The following is a 23,119-nucleotide window of genomic DNA, read 5'->3' as shown; positions in this document are numbered from 1 at the left end:
CTCCGGGCGATTGAGAGCACCAAATGCTGAAGCCGAAACCCGACAATGGTCTTGTCGAAGAGCGGGAAGGTAGACAGCTCTACCTCCATCACCCTAAAACCATAACAATTGAGTTGGCTCTGCATCGGGCCTGTTCGCAGAGCTTTAGAATCTGTTTTTGGCTTCTTTGTTCCATAGGATGTGTTTTTGTAAGTACTTAGCTCTCTCAGAAGTGTTTTTGTTTTTCAAAACAGCTTTCAATATGAACTACAAAATGTGGCTTCTTAAAAAAGCTATTTTGAATAAACTTTAGAACTTGTCTAGAGACTTAGCCCTTGTTTGTTTCACAAGTTCGAATTACTATTCAGGTTTTTTTGCTACAGTATTTTCTCTCGTAAAATTTAAATTTTTGTTTAAATCTATGAAACAAACGGACACTTTAACTTAAGCTCTTTTGAAAATATGGTTCAATACATTTTGATACATTTAAGCTCTGCTAAACGGAAAACACAGTTCAAAGAAGTTCTCGTAAAAACTAGAGTTGTCAATTGGATCGGGCCGTCCATGCTAGCCTGCTACAGTATCGGGTTCGGCATAGCCCAACCCTGTACTCTTACAGGCCGGCCCGGCCCAGCAGCTCTGATTGATCAGATGAACCTGGTCGTCGAGTTAGATAGAGAGTTAAACCTCTATTAACTCGAGCACATTACATGGGCTATGGTTGGGTCTCAATTTCTCAGCTCGCGGCCCTGGCACGACCTAACACAGGCCCGCCGCGTGCCTAACGGTCACAAGCGGTCCAACACACGGCCCGACACGTCACAGGCCTAACGGTCGGAAACGGCTAGTCTGGCCCGGCCCGTGACGTGCCCAACGGTAACAAACTGAAAATTTCACCCTAAAACCCCTATAAATACCCTACCACCCTCACAACATTCTACACTTTTCTACATCTCTTTTGACTCTCAACTCCTCTCACACTCATAACTCTATCTCTCATACTCTTTCTCTGATTCTTAGTTTTGTCTCTCGATTCCTAACTTTCTCTTATCTGTTTCGTTTACAATTTTCAATCAAATTCCACAACATCCCTAAAAAATAAAGATACTGATGTACTGTTCTCATTATTTTTTGTATAATATTGTTTCTATTTAATGTTTATGAACCCTTTAGTTAACATTAATTTATGTTTTTTTTTTTTACAGAAAATGGCGGAAGTAAATTTTCTTGATTTCCCTAATTTTGGAGATCAACCATTTTTCGAGGCTGAAATTTTGATGCATAACTCCAACCCCACTAATGCTGATAATGTTCTGGTTGATAATCAATCGGTGCACAACGAAGATGTTGGAGAACGTGCCAGTGGAAAAAATCGCGCACTGCTCCTGCATGAGAACATTTCACCGAGGAGCTACGACCTAATCCAGAAACAGTTGAAGTTGAAATACGTGCGGTATGTAAGTATTATAAAAAACACTTATCTAACAAAAAAGGTGGGGGTATTGGCCATCTTGATTGACATTGGAAAGCATGTCTACCATTACACTAAGGTGGTAGTGTGGACTCCCGCCAACAAATACTTGCACTCACATCACAAGGTTTACAAAAATTAGAGAAGCGTTATCTTTCATATCTAGTTCTGGAGTTCGGCTCTAAGAATTTCGACAATATCGTAGGAATAGCCAGATGCAGCCAAGAAAGTTTCTAACAGATGTGAGACATAGGTGAAACTACACCCACCTACTTAATGTTGAAAACTGCATTTCCGTAGCAACAGATCATCTCTACGTATGTGAATAGTAAGCATGGTGAGCATTTTATTTATGATGCAGATTGCTGAGTAATTTTTAAAATTTTTAGAAGTATTCTACAACGCTACCGAATTAATTTCTGGTGTATATTATCCTATTGCGTATCTAGCTTTGCGTCAATTATTTAATATTTTGGAAACATTTGCTTATTATAGGGATAATGATCTTTTTGCACTCATAGTTTATTAAATGGAAGCTAAATTTAAAAGTTATTAGGCTGATTGTCCTATTTTATATGCATTAGCAACAATTTTAGATCATAGATGTGGATTAGATGGGACAGAATGTTTGATGTCTGCTACAACAGATAATATATCTATTGATACAGAACTAACCATTGACGATGCTAGGAAAATGTTAGAACACTTGTTTGCATTGTATGAAAAAAATACGGAACAGGAAAATAAGAACAGGCAACTTCGATGCCAAGGAGCAGTTCGGGACCTAAAGGTTCATCGTGGAGCTTCTTAAAAAGGAAGGAGAAAGCATCGGGATCGCTGTTTGCGGTAAAAAAATATACATTTGATGATGAATCACAAATGAGCCTTAAAAAAGAGAGGAGAAAATAAAATTTTGTGTTGGCCCAAATAAAAAGAAAACAAGAAGAAAGAATGGGGGATTAAAAATACATGTTTTAGAACGTGGAGTGATGACAAAAAGGGTGCAGAACGTGAAGTGATGGCAAATAAGGTGCAAAACGTGGAGTAATTGCCAAAATTGTTACGGAATTCTCTTACATAAAGAAAGAAGCAAAAAAAAAAGGGAAGAAAACCTTTTCTGAACACATAGGCGTTAGTGTGTGCAGCAAGGTAAAATAGTGTGCAACAAAAGAAATTGTGCAGGTGACAGTAAAAAAAGTGAGATAAAAATCACAAAAAAAGTGTGTGCAGGTGACAGGAAGAAAAGTGAGATAAAAACAAAAGTGTGTGTGTGTGTGCAGGTGACAGTAACGTGAGGGAAAAAAAGGAAAAGAAAATACATCCTCAGAAGTGCAGTACACCATTTCAAAACAAGAAAGTAAATACATGTTTTGATATTTTTGTCTTCTTCCGCACTAACAGTTTTAGTTTTCTGTGTTATTAAACAGATACAGTGCATTTAAATCAAATTCTATATACACTTTAAAGTGTAGGATTGTGATTTATTCCTTGACACTCTCTACAAAGATAAAACTTATGCATGCCTTATGGCGTGAGATTTCTTATTTGTAATACTCTTAATAAATTCATAATACACTCATGGTGTGTGGTTTCTCGTTTTTATCACAATCCTATGATTATCACTAAGACTTGGATTTATTTTTAGAGATCTATATAAGTTAATTATGATTTCAAAAAATCAAGAATTAAAAGTTTTCCAAATTATTTGTTACGATTGTGAATTCAGGGTAAAAAAACTCTTTGCGTTTGTTACTTTGACTTGGATTTTCTTTATACAGAAATCTATATAAGTTAAAAGTTAATACAAACTAAGAATTTAAACAATTGCACAATTATATATTGGTGTGCCTACGGGAACAATCAAACAAATGGGATAAGAGATATATATATATATATATATATATATATATAACAACAATGGAAAAGAAAGAAGACGGTTGCACATGTACAAATGAGGTTAAAAAATGAGAGAGGAACTGCACCCTAATTATTTGTAAATAAAGAAAAATTAATTGTTGCTGAGGGAAAAAAAGGAGCAATCTGCAAAAAAAAAAAAAACAACAGGGGGGGAGGGGTTAGAGATTGTTAAGATATATTTTTTGAGAGCAATTCGAATGAAAAATTCATACGAATTACACTTTAAGAATCAGCATACGGGAAATTATGTGCATATGATCTATATGAAAATATTCATATAAATCGCACTATACCCACCGAGAAGTAATCAAACAATGAAGATATTAAAAAAAAAAAGCAAGTAAGCCGTCACCTTCAGGTCTTTCTCAATATCTTCACAAAGGACCCAATGGAAATCCAAGTTAAATTGTTAGCAAAAAAGAAGGGATATACATCATACAATCGAATCAATCAGTTTGGAAATGATGAAATTTAAAATTAAAAAAAAAAAAGATAAGGGATAAAAGATAAATTTAAAAGAAATTTAAAATATTAAATATCAAAAAATTTAAAGTGCACAAATTGGGCCCCTTTATGGTCCCTTAATTCAAAAAGATGAACCCATTGTCTCATAAAACCATATAGTGATTAAATAGAATTTTTAAATCCCAAATTCAAATAAAAAAATCTCAATACCAAATTCAAAAAGGATCATTTTAATTCTCCATAAGGTCATATACCGGACAATTATCCAAATACAACTTTCAAATCTAAATTCTAAAGTAAAATTTCAAATCAAATTTTAAAACATCTTTGAATTCCTCATATGGTCATATATCGGGGAATTCTCCAAAATCAAAATTCAAATTCAAAAACTACGATTGACTTGATTCCCTATCAAATACGTAGGCATCCTAAAATTTAGATACAGTTTCAAGATCAAATTCAATCCTAAAAATCCTCGTAAAGGACAAAATCAATACAAAACAAAATCAAATTACAAAGTGCGTCAATTCCTCATAAGGTCATACACCGAGGAATTATCCAAAATTTTCAAACCTAAAATTTGAACTACAAGTGGCTTGATCCCTCAATGGGGTATGTAGGCAACTCGACTAAATTCACCGAGTTCTGCTGCAATTTTAAATCAACCTAAATTTCCTAAATTCAAAAAAAATAGTATTTATTGTTTTAATTGGAATCAAAAGTTTTTCCCTTGTACCAAGGGATTGCAATTAAGAGGTTATTCTTATAATCTTGAATGGGTTGAACTAAAAATAATAAACTCATATACTAATTAAATCCTAGTATAGGTGAAATTATGTTGTGTGTGAAATATTATTGTAACATTAATAAATATTTTCACTCAACATAGTTTTTGGCACGCTCAGTGTGACCCATTCTCCTTTTCATCTCCGGTTATAATGGTAATATTTTATTATAATAATCATTTAAATGTAACCATTTGTGTCATTTTATTTTGTAGAATGACACCACAAGTTACTGTGTACTTCCATCAATTATCATCCGTAAGGATTGCTGGGGAGAAAAAGAAGGTGGGGTTTAAGACGACATTCGCAATCACTAGGGCACCTGCTGCTGCCATGGTGCCAAAAGTTCTTGAGGTTTCCAAAGCGAAGCAATCTCCGAAGGCTCTTTGCGGTAAGGCTGCCAAGGATTGAAGAAGAGACAAGCAAGGTCTGCCAAAGGATTGAAGATGAGACAAGCAAGGTCTGCAAAAAGAAAGTTTTAGCAAACTGTGATGACCGTAGCTATTCTCCTTCCGAAGATCACCGAGGATGCGAAGGTTAAAACAATCAAAATTGTCAAGACTTGTCCTGCAGAAGCTGTTAAGATCTCAGATCAACGATCAGTTCAGATTAATTGGTTCGATCCCCATTAACATCGGTACGGTAAAATCTGTTATGATGACCAGTGCTGAAGAGATATCTACTCTAGCTTCTCTAATAACAAAAGAGGTGGACAACTTCACTACATCACCAAATGTTTCAAAGACTCCCGAAAAGAGTGTACAAAAAGGAAAAGTAAAGGCAATAGTCAGTGAAAGAAATCAAATGGGCTTGGTCACTCAATTTTGAGAAAACTCATTGAAGAAAGTTATAAATGGTGGACAGAGAATGCCACAAGTGAATCTTGGGCCATTATTCAACAATCAAAACCAAGAGTGAGATGAAGAAGGATTGATTATGACCAAGAATTGTCCAATGACGGAGCTTACTGTTAACGACAAAGTAGAAAGAAATGCAATGGTACCATATAAAGGACCAATCACACGATCAAAGGCACGTTGTATGCATGATTCTTCTGGTCCTCAAACGATTAGAGATACACCTCTAATAGGCCAAATGGAAGTGTCAACTGCTGATAACGATATGGAGTCAAGAAATATGCCAGTTTTAGTTACTAGAACGACAAGCATTGAGGAGCAAGGTGAGCAAATTCGAGAATTGAGAAGGATGCTTGCTAAGAAGGAGGCTGAAGTCATAGGCGCGCGCGGTTGAAAGGTAAATAGCTCGTCAGAAAGGCACCATGATGAGATCTCGCCCAGAAGAGAAAAAGTTAAAAATAAAAAGCCATTAAAAAAGACCGAAACAATGGCTACATTTCTTAAGAATGACAAGAATCAAAACAAAGGAAAAGCAAGAGAAGAGTCAAAGAAACTCACTCTTAAGGAAAGAAAAGAGGTTAAATATTCTTTTGATGATGATGATGTGGAGCAAATTTTTGATGAGTTGCTTGCTGCAAAAGCAATAAAACTCCCTGAGCTAAAAAAGCCAAATGAGGTTGATAAGACCGATGATCCTAATTATTGCCGATACCATCACATCATCAGTCATTCCTTAAAGGATTGTTATTTCCTGAAGAATATAGTCGAAGGAATGATCAAAAGAAAAGAAATAAAAGTGGATTCTTTATGTCCAAAAGCAACATTGAATACCGTCTCATTAGTAGATGACGATCATTTACCGGTAAATACCCTATAAAGAGGCGTCATTCCAGTAGCCTTTGAAATAGACGATGAAGTAAAGGTTGTCAGCATATACCCTGAGACACTCACTCCAAGCAATGCCAATATACCCACGTTGTATGAACTCATGAATGAGCCAAGTATTGAAACGTGGGAAGATCTACCGGACAATAAACCTGAGTTAGGGAATAAATGGCATCTTCATGTGAATAAGAAGTCCAAGAAGAAAGAAAATCATTTACAAAGAAGTGTGAGGACAATAAAAAATTCAGGTATTCGATTTATCGAGAGGCCCGAACTAAAAAAGAACAAAAAGAAAAGAAGAAGAGCCAAGAAAAAAAAGAATCTCAATGAAGAAGAATACATGCAACCAATAAGAATGCCATTCACGCTAAAGGAATTTCTGCCTAAAGCACTTTAAGAGGATCCTAGAGCTTTCGAAGCAGAAAGGAGCAATAGTGATATCACCTCTGAAATATCACTAGAGGAAGAGTCACTTTATGATGAAGATGTCGTTCATCATTGCATGACTTCTAAAGAAGAAGAATGAGAAGAAGAAGAAGGGATGAAAGAGCCTGTTTTCCTTCTAAATGTCGTCAATTTAGAGGAGGTAGATTAGATAACACTTCGGGAAATGAAGCTCAACATTCAGAAAGTAAAATAGGCAAATGAACTCATAAAAGGCAAGAAAAACACAAAAATTGAAGACAACGGTGCCCATCCTAAGTCTATCAAAGAAGAAGAAAATCATTCAAGCCATGTTAATTACAACATTCTAGCTCATTTAAAGCGTATTTCTACTTTTTAAAGTATTTATGATGCTCTACAAATGTCTCCAGAGCTTAGAAAAGTGCTCATAACTGCATTGACCGATCCTTAACCTTTTAAAAGGAAAATAGAGGCTCCCGGAGGTAAAGTTTCATCTTATGAGATATGCGCCTCTTGCATGGCATGCATCTCCTTTAGTGATGATGACCACCAACTTGGTGAAGAAAATCACAATCGACCACTTTATGTTACGGGAATGATTCTAGATACTGAAATAAACCACATAATGTTAGATGGTGGTTCGGCGGTAAATGCACTCCCTTTAAAAAGTCTCAGGGCAATTGGCTTACAACCTCGACATTTATCCTCTTCCCCATTGACAATCCAAGGGTTCAACTAAGCGGGGGAGAGAGCATTGGGAGTATCACCTTAAAAGTTGCAATAGGTGAATTAAGTTAAAATGTCATTTTCCATGTGATCGATTCAAATATTTCCTACAACATGCTGTTAGGAAGACCGTGGCTCCATGGGTGTGGCGTTATCCCTTCAACACTTCATCAATGTTTTAAGTTTTACAAAGATAGGGAAGTAATGAAAGTAAATGCAGATATGGACCCGTTTAGAGGGGAACATGTAAACTACGCTGATGTCAAGTTCTACAAATCGGCCGATGTCAAAATCTTAAGGGATGCCAACAAAATGTTAAAAGGAGAAAAGATGAATGGCACCACCAAACATGTTAAGAGCTCATCCAAGCCCAATCAAAGGATGACTTTTAAGTACGTGCCCAAAAGTCAGCGAGCTCCTAAACAAAAGGCTTTAGCATCCGTCAAGAGTGTGGTTGAGACATTAATGACCAGTTTCACCTTCCCGCTTCAGAAGCTAGATCAAACTTTCCCAGTTAGAAAATAAGAACAGGCAACTTCGACATCAAGGAACAGTTCGCCCAAATAAAAAAAAGAAGAAAGAAGGGGGGGGATTAAAAATACACGTTTTAGAACGTGGAGTGATGACAAAAAGGGTGCCTAACGTGGAGTGATGGCAAATAAGGTGCAGAATGTGGAGTAATGGCCAAAACTGTTACGGAATTCTCTTATATAAAGAAAGAAGCAAAAAAAAGGGAAGAAAAACCTTTTCTAAAGACATAGGCTTTAGTGTGTGCAGCAAGGTAAAAGAGTGTACAGCAAAAGAAATTGTGTGCAGGTGACAGTAAGAAAAGTGAGAAAAAAAAAGTGTGTGTGTGTGCAGTTGACAGGAAGAAAAGTGAGAAAAAAACAAAAGTGTGTGTGTGCAGATGACAGTAGCGTGAGGGGAAAAAAAAGAAAATGCATCCTCAGAAGTGCAGTGCAGTATTTAAAAACAAGAAGGTAAATACATATTTTGATATTTTTGTCTTCTTCTGCACTAACAGTTTTAGTTTTCTGTGTTATTAAACATATACAGTGCATTTAAATCAAGTCCTATATACACTTTAAAGTGTGGGATTGTGATTTACTCCTTGACACTCTCTACGAAGATAAATCTTATGTACGCCTTATGGCGTGAGATTTCTTATTTGTAATACTCTTAAAAAATTCATAATACACTCATGGTGTGTGGTTCCTCGTTCTTATCACAATCCTATGATTATCACTAAGACGTGGATTTCTTTTTAGAGATCTAGATAAGTTAAATGTGATTTTAAAAAATTCAAGAATTAAAAGTTTTCCAAATTATTTGTTACGATTGTGAATTCATGGTAAAAAAAACTGTGTTTGTTACTTTGACTTGGATTTTCTTTATATAGAAATCTATATAAGTTAAAAATAAATACAAACCAAGAATTTAAACAATTGCCCAATTATATATTGGTGTGCAGTATTCCTAACAAATGGGATAAGAGTTATATATATATATATATATAACAAGAATGAAAATGAAAGAGGACGGCTGCACATGTACAAATGAGGATAAACAAAATGAGAGAGGAACAACACCCTAATTATTTATAATCATACGAATTACACTTTAAGAATCGGCATATGAGAAATTATGTGCATATGAAAATATTCATATAAATCACACTATACCCGCCGAGAAATAATCAAACAATGAAGATATTAAAAAACAAAAAAAGCAAGCAAGCCGTCGCCTTCATTTCTTTCTCAATATCTTCACAAAGCACCAATATATATATACCAAAAGCTCACGCTAGACTTGTTGTGATACTTGCTGTGATGTTTACAGTGTAGAAGCTACAATGGCTCACGTGTATATATATATATATATATATATACACACACACACATAAAAAGAACGTGTAGAGTGGATGAGTGAAATCCAAGTTTCCTTTAAAATTAAATTGTTAGCAAAAAAAATGGGATATACATCATACAATCGAATCAATCAATTTGAAGATGATGAAATTTAAAATTAAAAAAAAAGATAAGGGATAAAAGATAAATTTTAAAAAAATTTGGAATATTAAATACCTAAAAATTTAAAGTGCACAAATTAGACTCCTTTATGGTCCCTTAGTTCAAAAAGATGAGTCCATTGTCTCATAAAATCATATGATGATTAAATGCAATTTTTAAATCCCAAATTCAAATCAAAATAATCTCAATACCAAAGTCAAAAAGGATCCTTTTAATTCCCCATAAGGTCGTATACCGGGGAATTATCTAAATACAACTTTCAAATCCAAATTCTAAAGTAAAATTCCAAATCAAATTTTAAAACATCTTTGAATTCCTCATATGGTCATATATCGAGAAATTCTCCAAAATCAAAATTCAAATTCAAGAACTATGAATCTAAAATTTAGGTGCAGTTTCAAGATCAAATTCAATCCTAAAAATCCTCATAAAAGACAAAATCAATACAAAACCAAATCAAATTTCAAAGTGCATTAATTCCTCATAATGTCATACACTGAGGAATTATGCAAAATTTTCAAACCCAAAATTCAAACTACAAGTGGCTTGATCCCTCAATAGGGTATGTAGGCAACTCGGCTAAATTCACCGAGTTCAGCCGAAATTTTAAATCAACCCAAATTCACAAAAAAAATAGTATTTATTGTTTTAATTGGAATCAAAAGTTTTTCCCTTGTACCAAGGGATTGTAATTAAGAGGTTATTCTTATAGAGATACACTTTTAGACTATTTTTCAAACTAAGACATAACAAAATCTTCTTGAAGTAATTCGGCCACAGTGTAATTTACTTATCCTTATATACTGCACTCTTCTAAGGTTTTGTCCCGATCTCCCTACGGATTTTACTTGGTAAGGTTTTTAACGAGACAGTTATTTATGTGTACTTATTCATATATTTCAATTCAATAAAATCACATTTTTTAAGACATATGATGTATTTTCTTTTTTTAATTAAATATGATAATAAATATGAAATGGACTAGGGCCCGGACCCGGCCCTAACACTTATGGACAAGGGCCTGGGCCAGAGTTGGGCCTGAGGGTCATCCCTCAGGCCCAGCCCAGACTCTTGTTAGGCCTAGTGTTAGAAGGGTTGTGCCGGCCTGACACGGTCCTTTTGACCATATTTATCTCTGCACCGTGGGTGAGCGTTCCTTTCGAACAGAAATACCTGAAGCACTTCACCAGCAGCTTTTGCGCCAATATTGCATTTGCCTCGTTGAAGCAATCTAAAGGGATGTCACGAACATGAAACCAAATGCCGGTGAAATGAACCCGACTTGCTTCTCGGCAGGTTAGCACTTTGCCCACCTCTTTGTTCTTTCCAACAAAAGACGCCAAATCCTTGTCAGGATCGCTATATTTGGAGAATGCTCGTCAAACTCGAAATCAAAACTCTTTTGTATCGTTTGTTTCATAAGTTTGAACTATAATTCAAACATTTTCAATAGTATTTTCTTTCATAAAATTTTTGAATTTATATTCAGAACAAAACAATATCTTTAAACCCCTCAAAAAAAACTTTGAATATTCATTTTCCAATTTATATGATATAATTATATAACATAACATAATATAACCTACTATAATCCTTTTTCGCTCTGAAAAACACCGGCCCATGAATGTTAACATTACACCTTCAAAACGTTTTACTTTTGGGTTGCTATACTAAGAGATAGCTAAAGAAAATATAATACTGCTACTTCAACCTATTTCATCATTCTTAAACATTCTAAAAAAGTAAGCAGCGGCTGCTGCTGCGTCAAATGGAGTTGTGTCTCTCATCTTGTTTCAGCCGCAAAAATATGCTAAAATGTATATTTTTGCGATATCCGATATGCAAATAAAATAAAATCCAACTAAGGCCTTGTTACACTGAGTCATGCTAGTCCTTTAACACTAATTATAGGCAAACGACTTGCCAGGATCACGAACTTGTCATTTGGTGCTGCTAGTGAAACTGAAAGTTATGGTCTTCCCTAGCACAAATAGAACCAGCGATAGTTCGACAAAGAAGATAGTACTGATGAGTGCGCGATCGACCGTCCATCCAAATATAGTAGCTCCGCCACGATGGGACAGCGTGTAAGTTACTGCAGAGAAACAAGTAAACTTGATTAAATTCAACTTAATAGTTTCATAGAAAATTCAAGGCAATAGAAAATTATGGAGTGGACAATACCAAAAGCTTGTCTTTTGTGGTACATGGACATATAGGAAGCCAATTGAGTGTTTGCAGGAACCGGCACAAAGTCAACAGCCTCCAAATCACTTTCTGAGTAGTTTATGGGCATCGATCCAGATCCTGATGTAAAAGAAGCCTCCATATTTCCACCATTGTTTGATTGAGAAAGGTTGCTGGAATTGCACGTAACTAAAGCATGCCATCTGCTGGTAACCGACGCAAGAGCTTGCGCTCGATGTGAAATCTTGGCGGCCGCATGCAGGCAAATGATGATCCCAACAAGCTCGACGATAGAGGTGACCTGCCCAAATGCCCATAGTGATGATCAGGTTATATTTCGAAGGGTTTAACAAAGATCTTAGAGAGAGAACCACAAAGTAAAGAGCAAAATGTAAGAAGATAAAAGCTAGAACACAGAGCAGAACTTACTAGGTACATCATATTTCACAAAGCAAGATCATGGTTGAAATGCCCAGTTTACAGTCATGAGGTAATGACGTTTCCAACACGATTTCATAACTGAAAATTCTACGGTAAGGTACAAAAAAAATAAAGCCGTACGAACAAGCCTATGTTTTGAACGATCAAATCTATATCGGGTTCTGTTACTTCTCTAAATGTTTTTATTTTTATTTATTTATTTTGCTGTGATTTAACTAGCTAGATCTAGCGTTTTGAAACATGCATTATCGGTAGGGTACACCTATTATATAAAGATCTGGAAGCAAATCCTTTGTTAATCTCTACACTTTGTTAAACTAACACAAAGTTTTCTTATTGAAAAGTTGCGAGATTGTGAAAACGATGCGACTTTAGTTTATCTTTCATCCAAACCACATGAAGTGGTTGTTCCTAAATGGCTAAACTTACTGCAAAGTCGCCGCCATTGATGAAGTTGATGATTCCGCGGTTCCCCGTGGTCTGCAACAAGGCCACAAACTGACTAGCTGTGACAATTAAGAACTCTAGCAGAAGAAATATTCGGAACCTGTGGCTAATTTTGGAGAGATGATGAGTTAGACGAACATGCTCTTCGATATATGCCGAGACATCCAAATCCCTTTCTAAAAGCTTCCCGTAATTCTCAAAGTGTATGATTTGCAAGTTGCAGACCAAATTGAACAAACAACTGCCTGACAGGAAGATTATACTGGAAAAGGTCCAAGAGAAGAGCAAACCAAATATTATAGCAGCAGATTGCCACCAAGAGTCTTTATCAACATATCTGATCCTCAAGACTTCACGGGCAGCCTTCAAAAGGAAGCAAGGTAAAACCCACACCAACAATAACCGGAAGAAGCCCTGAAGAAATAAGAATTTTTGAATAAAAATTTACAATTTATGTGGAGATAAACTGAGTAGAAATGGAAAAATAAATGTGCCTGATACGAAATCCTTTGTCCATTTTTTATGTACAGTTCTGAGCTGATTTACTTGTATAAGCTACAATATCAAGCAAATAAGAAGTAAAATAACTAAGACAGGACGTCCTATTTGCCTTGGGTTGATTCAACACACAGTTTTTTTGAGACATTACTGCAAGATTCAATGAACTAATTGTTCCCTACATATACCAAAAGTTTTAACCTATTTTCTATTATAAAATCTCCTATCATAGAAAAAGGTCCTTTAGCAAATTCATTCTCTGTTAATCACAAAAAAAAAAAAGAAAAAAGAGGAGTTTCTAGTTTTATATGTACTATTGTCAATATTCCACCTTATACCTTAAATATAAGTTATTGCTTCCTCAAATAAAAAATAAAAAATAAAATAATCATTCCTTCCTAAGTAAGAAGACATAATATTTAATACAAAATCCAATAATAGAGATAGATAAATACCCATTAGCAAAAAAAGAAAACACACAAAACATATATACATAAAACACAGAGTGGGTTTTTGTATATAAGTTACTCTGATCTTCTTTGTATACTCTTCACGAAACTGGGTCATGTGACCATGACACTTATCCACAAACAAGAACCTCCGAACCCCATACTTTCGAAGATTGTGAGAAACGCAAAGCAGAGAAATGGCGGCTCCAAGAGACTGGGAAACCAGAATTTCAAGCTCAAAGACCTTGATCTGGTACTTCTCACAGTCAGAAGAACAGTAAGAGATCTCTATGATTAGAAGCGGAAGAAAAACACCCAGAAGAAGAAACGAGACCCATGAGAGTGTGAAGCTCAGAAACGAGTATTGACAGAAACCCAAGACTCTGAGGAAGGTTTCAAGAAGGTGGAGAGATTTGTTGAGTTGGGTTTCTTTTGGTTCTTCTTCTTCTTCTGGGTTTGGTGAAGAAGAGTTCTCTGCTTGAATAAAAGGTACTTGAACTTCCATGGAGTTAAGAGGGGAAAAAGAAAAAGTTCGCTTTTTTGGGCTATGAGAATGTTTAAGAGTGAGGAGGGTAATTTGAAAGTTTTCGATTGTTTTGAGTTAAAGCATGGAAATTTGATTGTGGGTATTGAGGGATGAGAGAGATGGAAAATAGTAAAATCTTGAAATTCTCAAGTGGGTCGGTTGGAAAAGAGAGACTTTTGAGTGGTTTTTTTAACTTTTAAGGAGTTTGTTCGGAGCTCTGAAACACGGTTGTTTTAGGACAAAGGAAAGGTTATAGTCAAAAGAAGGTTGACAAAAAGGTCCTCCAGATGACCAAAAAAAAAAAAAAATCAAAGAGGTTTCTCTCCCTCAAATTAAGTATACCTATAATTTTATGAATTCAAAATTATAATTTAAAATTATTTTTATTTTATGTATATTTTTATAAAAAAATATATTATAAAAAATTATAAATCATAATTATAAATGTCCCTTAAAAAATTAGACACGAAAGTCATGGAATGACGAATGCCTGCAAACCCAGGAATTCTTTTTTGTTTCTTCAAAATCCAAACCAAGATTTTTTTATTTTATTTTTTCTATGGATACTTTTATTACTTCGACGAATTTATGCGGTTTGATTATGGTATCACACGTGACGTACATATATGAATAGTATTCACCATTGGACGGCTCGTAGCCCGTAGGCGAGGTGACCAAGGCGCAATTTAAAAGTATTGATGGTATTAAACGTCATTCATTAATAAAAAATATAATAGGAGATTTATATATGAAATTTTATATTTTATTAATGTTAGTAGTGCTTTTAGAAACTTTTTTAAAAATGTAGTGCGCTAAATTGGATGTGAAAAAAAAAATATATATAAGACGTTTAGTTCATAAATTAAAATTATGTGATTAAAATTATTTTTAAATTAAGTATATTTTTTATAAAAAAAAATATTATAACAAATTACGAACCATAATTTAAATTAAAGAATAAATTTAGGTACCAAATATCCTCATAGTTACAAAACTATCCTTTTGTTTAGGTGAAATATTTTTTACGTTCTTTTTTTTTTTTTTTGAAAAGAAAGAAATATGGTTATATTTTTCTATTTTTTTGCTAATCATTCTATTTTTCTATTTTACTAACTACATAGAAAACCAGACCTCCGCTCCACCCGGGGCCTTTCTCCTCCAAGCAAGTCCAGGTGCAATGACTAGTTCCAAGACAACTAGAAATAGAGTATGTAAAATGCAAGTATCACATTTTTTTTATTCTCTGTATTTACTGTTTAACATAGAGGCTCTAATAACATAATATATTATATAGTAGAGTTCATGTATAAAACAGTTTATACGGAGAGTGAAAAAGAAAGTGATTAAAAGAGAGATACTAACATTTCTCCTCAATTACTATCTCATAATTTTTGAGTTATTTAGAGTAACCACTCATTTAATTGTCATTATACACGTCCCTGAGTATGAAGGTATGATAGAGGTAATCGCTGAGATCAAGGTATCAACTTTTTTTGTTATTCTTTTTATCACTCTTTACATTTACTGTTTGGCACAGAGGTTTCAGTAACATAATATATTATGTAATAGAGTTCTTATATTAAATAATTTATGCAGAGAGTGAAAAAAAAAGTGATTAAAAAAGAGATACTAGCATTTTTCCTCAATTACTATCTCACAATATTTGAGTTATTTAGAGTAACCACTCATTTAACCATCATTATACGCGTCCTTGGGTATCAAGGTATGATAGAGATAATCCAAAAAGAAGGAAAACATGGTGCCCGTTTGTTTTCATTTTTAAAAACGTTTTTCACGTTTTTCGAGGATAAAAAATGAAAACGGATAGACAAAACGCGTTTGGTGTAACAATTTTCTAAAAATTGAAAACAAAAACGTTTTTGTCTTTTTCTGAAAATCTGAAAACGATTTAAGACCGTTTTCATTTTCCCAAAATCTGCCTAAGCTCCTCTGGTCTCTTCTGACCCACGAGGATGAAAAGCTCAAGAGCCCACCGACTAAGATGAGAACCACCAACGGCGACAAGAACCTCTGGTTGACCCACGGCGACGACAAAAAGCTCATAACCCATCTCCGTCCATGAAAATAATCTCGGAATAAAACGATCAAACGCATTTTCAGAAATAATTTCAAAATGAAAATAAAAATGTTTTCGTTTTCATTTTTATACAAAAAATAAAAACGTTTTAGAACGAATTCCAAACACACCCCAGTTTCAACAACCGCAAGTCGTTATTTTACCAAGAACTCTATAAACAAGATAGGAGGGGATGAATAAAGAGGTCAAAAAAATTGTATCTACCTTGAATCATATTGAGTGAGATTTATTTAAGAATTGAGTGGGTATTCGAAATTCAAAGAAATCAGTGCATGAAACTCAGTGGATGTAGGCTACTTTGAGTGAAACCACTTCAAATTTTTCAATGTTTTCTAGTTTGCATTGTTATTGTGTTCCTATCGAAGTGCATTTATTTGCCTTTTGATTTATTACTTCTTGAGTTCTTTTAGTAACAGTTGTTATCACAAGGTTGGCAGATTTTAACCGCTATCAAAATATGTGAGATGTGTATTTAAAAGAGAGATACGAGAAATAAAAAGGATGTGTAAATATAAGTTTCATTTAACTGTAAGACTATGTTTATTTCACCGATTTGAGTTTTGTTACAGTAAAAAACTCTCATAAACAGTCACATTTAATATTTTTACCACAGTAAAAAGTTTTCACATAAAGTCACATCTCAACTCAAATCAGCGAACTAAACGGGCCTTAAGTAACTATCATTCAACAAAAGAGAGAGAGAGAAAGGGGAAAAAAGAAGAAGAAAAGAACAGAATTGAAATTAGGCCACAAAGGAAAGAGACGTTCTGAAACGTATTCTACACTGTATTCGATTGGATAAACACGTGAGGGCAGCAGAATTTTGATTGGGCCATATAGTTTCCCTGATGAATGATGCATTACGGAACAGTGGATAGAATTGAATGGTATTAACTGGTAACTACCAATCACAAATTCAAGCATCATCGTCTTATCAAAACAATAACTAGCTGGACCGAGTTAGTAGATTTTGATCATTGTGAACTTGATTGGTTGGGAAACTTCGGGTCAAAAAATTTGCTTCATGCTAGTTGTGGAGTTAGAGGAAAATTGCGAGTAGTAAATTGAAAACTATCTGTTTTTTCATCACTCAAATACAACAATCAAAATGTTATTTTGATTGGATCTGACCATGGAATCCGGTCATAATCAAATTAAATTGAAAAAATATGCATAACAAACAAATTTTGATACAGATATGACGTTTAAAAATAAAAAATTATTGATAATTTATTTTTTTTTTAGTCCTATTAGAAAAACTTTTTATTTTAATTAGAATTGACACTTTGTGGGGGAAAAAAATGATAAATCCCATTACACAACTAGAATTTTTTCTCCGTCACCTCAAAATGAAGGGTGATTTGAGGGTGATCTCGTAGTTCTTGGTATGTGAAGATACGTTGTTAGGTTGACACCTTGGTTGGTAGCCACGTGCTCTAGTCTTCTGAGCTACGGGCTCTACCCCGTCTCTACTCGATCTATTCCCTGGATGCCTCGACTTTTTTAGAACAGGTCCGATTTAAATAGTAATGATTCGAAGCACTTTTTTACACACACACACACACACACAAAACAAAAAAAACAAAAAAAACAAAAAAAAAAACAAAAACAAAACAAAACAAAACTTTTTGCTAAAAAAAAAAGATTCAGAGGCACCAAAGAGTGTAATTGTTAGTACAAGAAAGTTTTTGTCCCTTTTTTACACTTTAAACTTTTAGGCTGTCTAGTTGTTTAGACAAATTGCCAAGTTCTAGTTCTACCAAAAATGAAACTATGAGTCCCTTTAAGGAAAAAAAAGAAACTAACGAGCTTTTCAGCAAGGACAACAAGGGGTAACCACTTTCAAAGAATGAAAAATGTATCAAACCGATGAGACTTGACTGGAAAACATGATGAATAATAGTCAAATTCCAAACAAAACTATAATAAATTGCATTTATCTAATACAATTGGGCAGAATTAACCAAAGTTGACCAAGTAAAATATCCAATACTTGGACCATCCATAACTGAAAAATAAAAAACTCAAATAGCTTAACCTATCATTATTGAGGCAATTTAGCAACACTAAGGAGACGTTTGGTTCATGGATTAGAATCATGTGATTAGAATTATTTTCGATTTACGTGTATTTTTTGTGAGAGAAAATATTGTAGCGCACCATGAATCATGATTCAAATCATGGTTTGAATCCTCCAATCAAACGTCCCCTAAATGCATGCTGCTATAGGTATAGTAGAAGCTACTATTTCCTAACCTAGAAGTCTTGGCTTCAAATCTTATCTAAGAAAAAATAAATAAATGAATAGATCAAGAAAATGAATCATAAAGGGGAAGAAAAGAAAACAAGAAAGGGCCTTGGAGTATTTTTAACTTAAGAATAATAGCGAGTACAAAAAGAATGACATAGATGTATTACAAGCATGATCTTCTTCGGAAACTTGCCTTAAGCATTTGCTGAAATTCCGATCAGTAACTTTCCAACCAAAACTTCCTGAGCATTGCCATTGCCTAAAACGCCGATACGATGAAGTTGACGTTGGCCATGCTCAAATGCAGGCAATGCAGTTCTCAACAAGGTTGCCCTTCTTAACTTGTGAACGAAAAATTGATCATAACTTAGCTCTACCACTAGACAAAGCATGACTAATCAGCTCCCTCCTCAAGATCTTCCCCGCCGGAGATTTTGCAATGGAGTTGATAAACGCTACTCGCCTTACCTTCTTGTAAGGAGAAACCTGCAAGGAAAGATGCCTCGAGTCTAGTGTAAATGCAAATGAAAAATGCTATACTTCAATACTGCAAAACCACATTGTATATGATCTCTTAGAAGATGGGGTTTGATTCTATGGCGAAAAATGTTACTACTTTGTTTCTAGCTCCATGTTGAATGTTATCGAAGAAGAAAGAAGAGAAACATGCCTTTTTCGCTACAAAATCAATAACTTGAGCTTCACTGATATTGCTTCCAGGTCTTCTCACAACATAGGCCATGGGAATCTGGCCTGCTTCTTCATCGGGGTACCTGCTTTGAGAAAAAACAATCTAGAGCTTTAGAGCAGAATCCTTATGATTGTCCAAAATGCCACAAATAAACATTGGTCAGTGATTCACATATAGAGAAGATTTTCAAGCATAAATGAAATTACTTACGGAATTACAGCAGCATCAACAATGTCAGGGTGAGACTGAAGTAAATGTTCCAACTCAGCAGGTGGAACCTATAATTTATTTTTGACACAAGAAAAAAATACTATTAGAAGGACAAAACTGAAATCTGCAGACTCATCTTTGTGATGAGCAAATTGTCTGTTCAATTTTTCAGTCTTGTTCTTTCGTTTATGAATTCAATTTTGATAGATAATTAAATAGTTGGAATTCTGGGAAATTATCAAATGAAGCGGATAAATACATGTGACAGTCATCATTGTTCACATAACGTGTAAGAAACTAATTGGATGGACAGAGAACAAGATGGGAAAAGGGGTCCTCATTTTGAATCACCTGATAAGCCTTGTATTTGATCAATTCTTTCAATCTGTCGAGAATGTAGAGAAACCCCTCGGAGTCAAATAGACAAAGATCACCAGTCTTTAGCCATCCCTCGGGGTCAAAGGTCTCGGCTGTTGCCTTTTCATCGCCAACATAACCTGCTTCAATGTCACCATTGCATTTGCAATGCAAACAAGCGCCATTAGTTAAGAAGTACTACCGGTGGCCCTTATTACATGTACAAAATCTGTTTAGTATGTTTAATTTAACAAGCCCTTTTTTTTACTTTGGTTGGTCTCTATACTTTTACAAAAATCTTGTTTTTTTCACCAGAGTAATTACATGTTACCCTCTTTTAACATTTTCCATTAGATATTTAACGGGAGACTTTCTGCAAAGTTTAGTGAGGACCAATAGTACGATTAGTTCCATTACAAAACTACTACTTAGCCCTTAAATTTAAAGAAAATGCCGGACGGATGATTATCTTATAAGATGTTTGAGATGTTAGCCTTGAATTTGCACGTGCAGGAACTACATGATTGTATAAGAAGACCAACCGCCAGTCTTCTTCCAAGTTCCAACCTTGAAATGCCATACAACAACAACAACAACAAACACAAGCCTTAATCCCAAATTAATTGGGGTCGGCTATATGGATTTCTCGTTTCCAGTCTGTAACCTTGAAATGCCATAAAAAATAAAAAATGAAACTTCCAAGATGTCCATTTCAAGAGAAGAATACAGATCAAGAGAACAACAAAATACTACCTTTCATGATTGTTGGGCCTCGCAGCAAAAGCTCCCCTTTCTGACCTGGAGGCAACGCTTCACCCGTAGCAGGATCAACAATCTTGGCCTCCATGTTCTCAGCTAATTTACCCACCGAAGCAATCCTTCGTGTCTCCGCATCCTCCACCATCCTGCTCCCCACTCCTGCCGTTTCCGTCAATGCATATCCCTGCCGTGCCACGGTCCGGGAGATTAGTGGAGGAACACGACCATACGGTGGTGAAATGTTCAACTAATGTCCACAATAATAATAGCAATGCTAGGATGCGCACCACAACCTAATATAAAAAGTGGGTGTCCCACAGCATGAGACTTGCAGCTAAGATTCAACTTCTATTTGTTGCGATGCTTAGTACTAACGGTCCTGCCAAGCTTTTTATTAAAAGGATTTTGGACAAGGACAGTTGCGTATTATCTTTAACTTACCAAAATTTAGAGAGTAGAATAGCGTCATTTGAAAAAGACGTAAACCACTAACCAACAAGTTGAAGTTAGGTCGTCCATTAAACAATTACTACTGTAGGCCATACAATTACAACTTCAGTTCGGCAATAATTGTTGCATGTGTCCTATTTAGCAATCTATTGCCGAATGTGTAGCAAGGAAACATATAATTTTTTGACGCAACAATAATGAAATAAACATATTATTATTCCATGCCAACCAACAAGTATAATCCAACAATGATTAAACTGTTTGTGTGAACTCCAGTATACTCTGTGGTGATTGTGCATCAACTCTACTGCACTCTAGATAGTGATTACTTTATCACTAATTAGTTACACCACATTTTATGACTTTTTTTTTTTTTTTTTTTGGGAAGACCACGTAACTTCATTATATGATATCACTATCTACATAGAGAAGTCGACAAGTCCGATGTAAGGCCGAGATCAACCCAAAGCTTGCCATATCAGGAGAGGATGGCTCATATTTCATATTCAAATTCAAATAGAAGATCCGATATGAATTATCATCTACAACCGTGTATTTAAATTCAAATAATTAAATATAGAGATAAAGTTATGGAAATCCTTATTTAAGGAAGGAATAAAAAGCTTATCTCATAATGTAATTTAGAAATAAGAAATATCATATATAAGAGAACCTATAACTAACCTATAAATAAGGGTTAAACTCATCATTTAGTTTCTACTTACAATTTTCTACTCCGAGAGAGATTCTATATTCTTTGAGATTTAGTGCATCCACAACTGGATATAGGCACTAATATTTTGCCGAACCACTATAAATTTTCGTGTTCATTTATTTTCAACATTTAGCTTATAACTAATTTGTGAGTGTTGTTATGTTCCCATAGAAGTTAAATTCTGAGTTAGACGAATTTTCACCGTCAACAAATACATTCTATGAAATACACTAATTAGTTACACCACATCTTATGACTTAATCCTATGATCTCTACATTAAATCTGAGAAAGTGTTCATCAATTCTAGTGTGGGTGAACAAAAGTACAAAACTGTCAGAAAAAAAACGATACCAAAATGTCACATTATTCAAAATTTAATGGAAAAATAGTGCCAATAGTTCTTAAAAAAAACAAAAACAAAAAACAAATAATTCTATTTTTTAAGGCATAAATAATAGCAATGGCCGACAAAAGAGACCAATAATAACACACAAAACCGTTCAATTCGTCAATTTGAGTTTTTAATTTGAGTTGAGATATGATGTTGTGTGAAAATTTTTTACTGTAGTAAAAAAATTAAATATGACTGTTTCTGATAGTTTTTTATTATAACAAAACTTGAATTTTAAACTCAAATCAGTGAAAAAAACGGGCCAAAAACTCTATTAATTATAAAAAAAAAAACACACAAAAACTCTATTATCTCTTTAAAAAAAAAAAAAAAAAAAAAAAAAGCCAACCAGAACCAGTACAATAATTACAGGTCACCTGCGTAATCCCGATAGCGGGAAACTTCTGACGGAACCTCTCGATCACCTCGTTCCCGAGCGGCGCGGCGCCGCAGCCGAGCCGCTGCAGCGAGCTGAGGTCGTACTTCCCGACAACCTCGGACTTGGTGAGCGCCACCACGAGCGGCGGAGACACCGGCATGTACGTCACCCTGTACCTCTCCACCGCCCTCAGCACCCCCTCAAAATCGAACCTTTCCATCAGCACCATCGTCTCCCCCATCGACACCGCCCTCGCCGCCATTAAAAACCCGAACATGTGGAACAGCGGGATAAAAACCATGCTCACCGGATGCGGGAGCCCCGGCTCAGCCGGCTTCAGCCGCAGCGCGTGGTAGCCGCCGATCATCGCGATCAGGTTCCGGTGGGTCAGTGCCACGCCCTTCACTCTCCCCGTCGTGCCGGAGGAGAACATAATCGACGCCACGTCGGATTGGCGCACCTCCGACCACGAAACGTCGTGGTTTTCGTTTCCTTCGTCGTCGTCGTTTTCAAGCACCGAGTGAAACTCCGGCGAGTCGATTACTATTGTTTTCAGATTAGGCGGGAGCTTTCCTGCGGTGGCCGACGTGGCGAAGGCGATTGCGGGTCGGGTAATTCGGATCTGGTGGGCGATTTCGGAGTCCGACGCGAGGGGATTGGCCGGGGAAACGGTTACGCCGATGGAGAGGAGCGAGAAGTAGAGGACGGGGACGTGGAGGGAGGTGGGGCAGAGGAGGAAGGCGGTGGTG

General features: G+C 35.4%; 2 protein-coding genes across 2 annotated transcripts; both read right to left on the bottom strand.

Moving 5' to 3' along the window:
* Positions 1 to 11,107: 11,107 nt before the first annotated feature.
* Positions 11,108 to 14,280, bottom strand: LOC21390318. The gene is made up of 4 exons (XM_010106863.2): positions 13,622 to 14,280; positions 12,578 to 13,009; positions 11,705 to 12,008; positions 11,108 to 11,615 (listed from the first exon to the last, which is right to left on the bottom strand). Exons 1-4 carry the CDS (start codon positions 14,045 to 14,047, stop codon positions 11,461 to 11,463), a joined length of 1,317 nt encoding a protein of 438 aa, XP_010105165.1. The 5' UTR covers positions 14,048 to 14,280; the 3' UTR covers positions 11,108 to 11,460.
* Positions 14,281 to 18,506: 4,226 nt separating this feature from the next.
* On the bottom strand, positions 18,507 to 23,115 carry LOC21411370 (4-coumarate--CoA ligase-like 9; the record flags this gene model as incomplete). The annotated part of the gene is made up of 6 exons (XM_024171320.1): positions 18,507 to 18,903; positions 19,088 to 19,190; positions 19,319 to 19,386; positions 19,670 to 19,815; positions 20,429 to 20,618; positions 22,369 to 23,115. Coding segments are annotated over 6 exons (1,380 nt in total), but the record flags the coding sequence as incomplete, so codon positions are not given.
* Positions 23,116 to 23,119: the final 4 nt, after the last annotated feature.

The sequence above is a fragment of the Morus notabilis genome, unplaced genomic scaffold, assembly GCF_000414095.1.
Source record: "Morus notabilis unplaced genomic scaffold, ASM41409v2 Scaffold2182, whole genome shotgun sequence".
Taxonomy (NCBI): domain Eukaryota; kingdom Viridiplantae; phylum Streptophyta; class Magnoliopsida; order Rosales; family Moraceae; genus Morus; species Morus notabilis.
The sequence above is the reverse complement of the archived record's forward strand: the minus strand, read 5'-3'. Positions and strand labels throughout refer to the sequence as shown.

What these genes read in the sequence shown, in the direction of transcription:
- LOC21390318 (XM_010106863.2), bottom strand. Translation starts at nt 14,047, where the DNA reads ATGGAAGTTCAAGTACCTTTTATTCAAGCAGAGAACTCTTCTTCACCA. An exon ending in AGTATACAAAGAAGATCAGA is followed by an intron (nt 13,010 to 13,621) that starts GTAACTTATATA and finishes TTATTTCTTCAG; the next exon opens with GGCTTCTTCCGGTTATTGTT. An exon ending in CCACAAAAGACAAGCTTTTG is followed by an intron (nt 11,616 to 11,704) that starts GTATTGTCCACT and finishes GTTTCTCTGCAG; the next exon opens with TAACTTACACGCTGTCCCAT.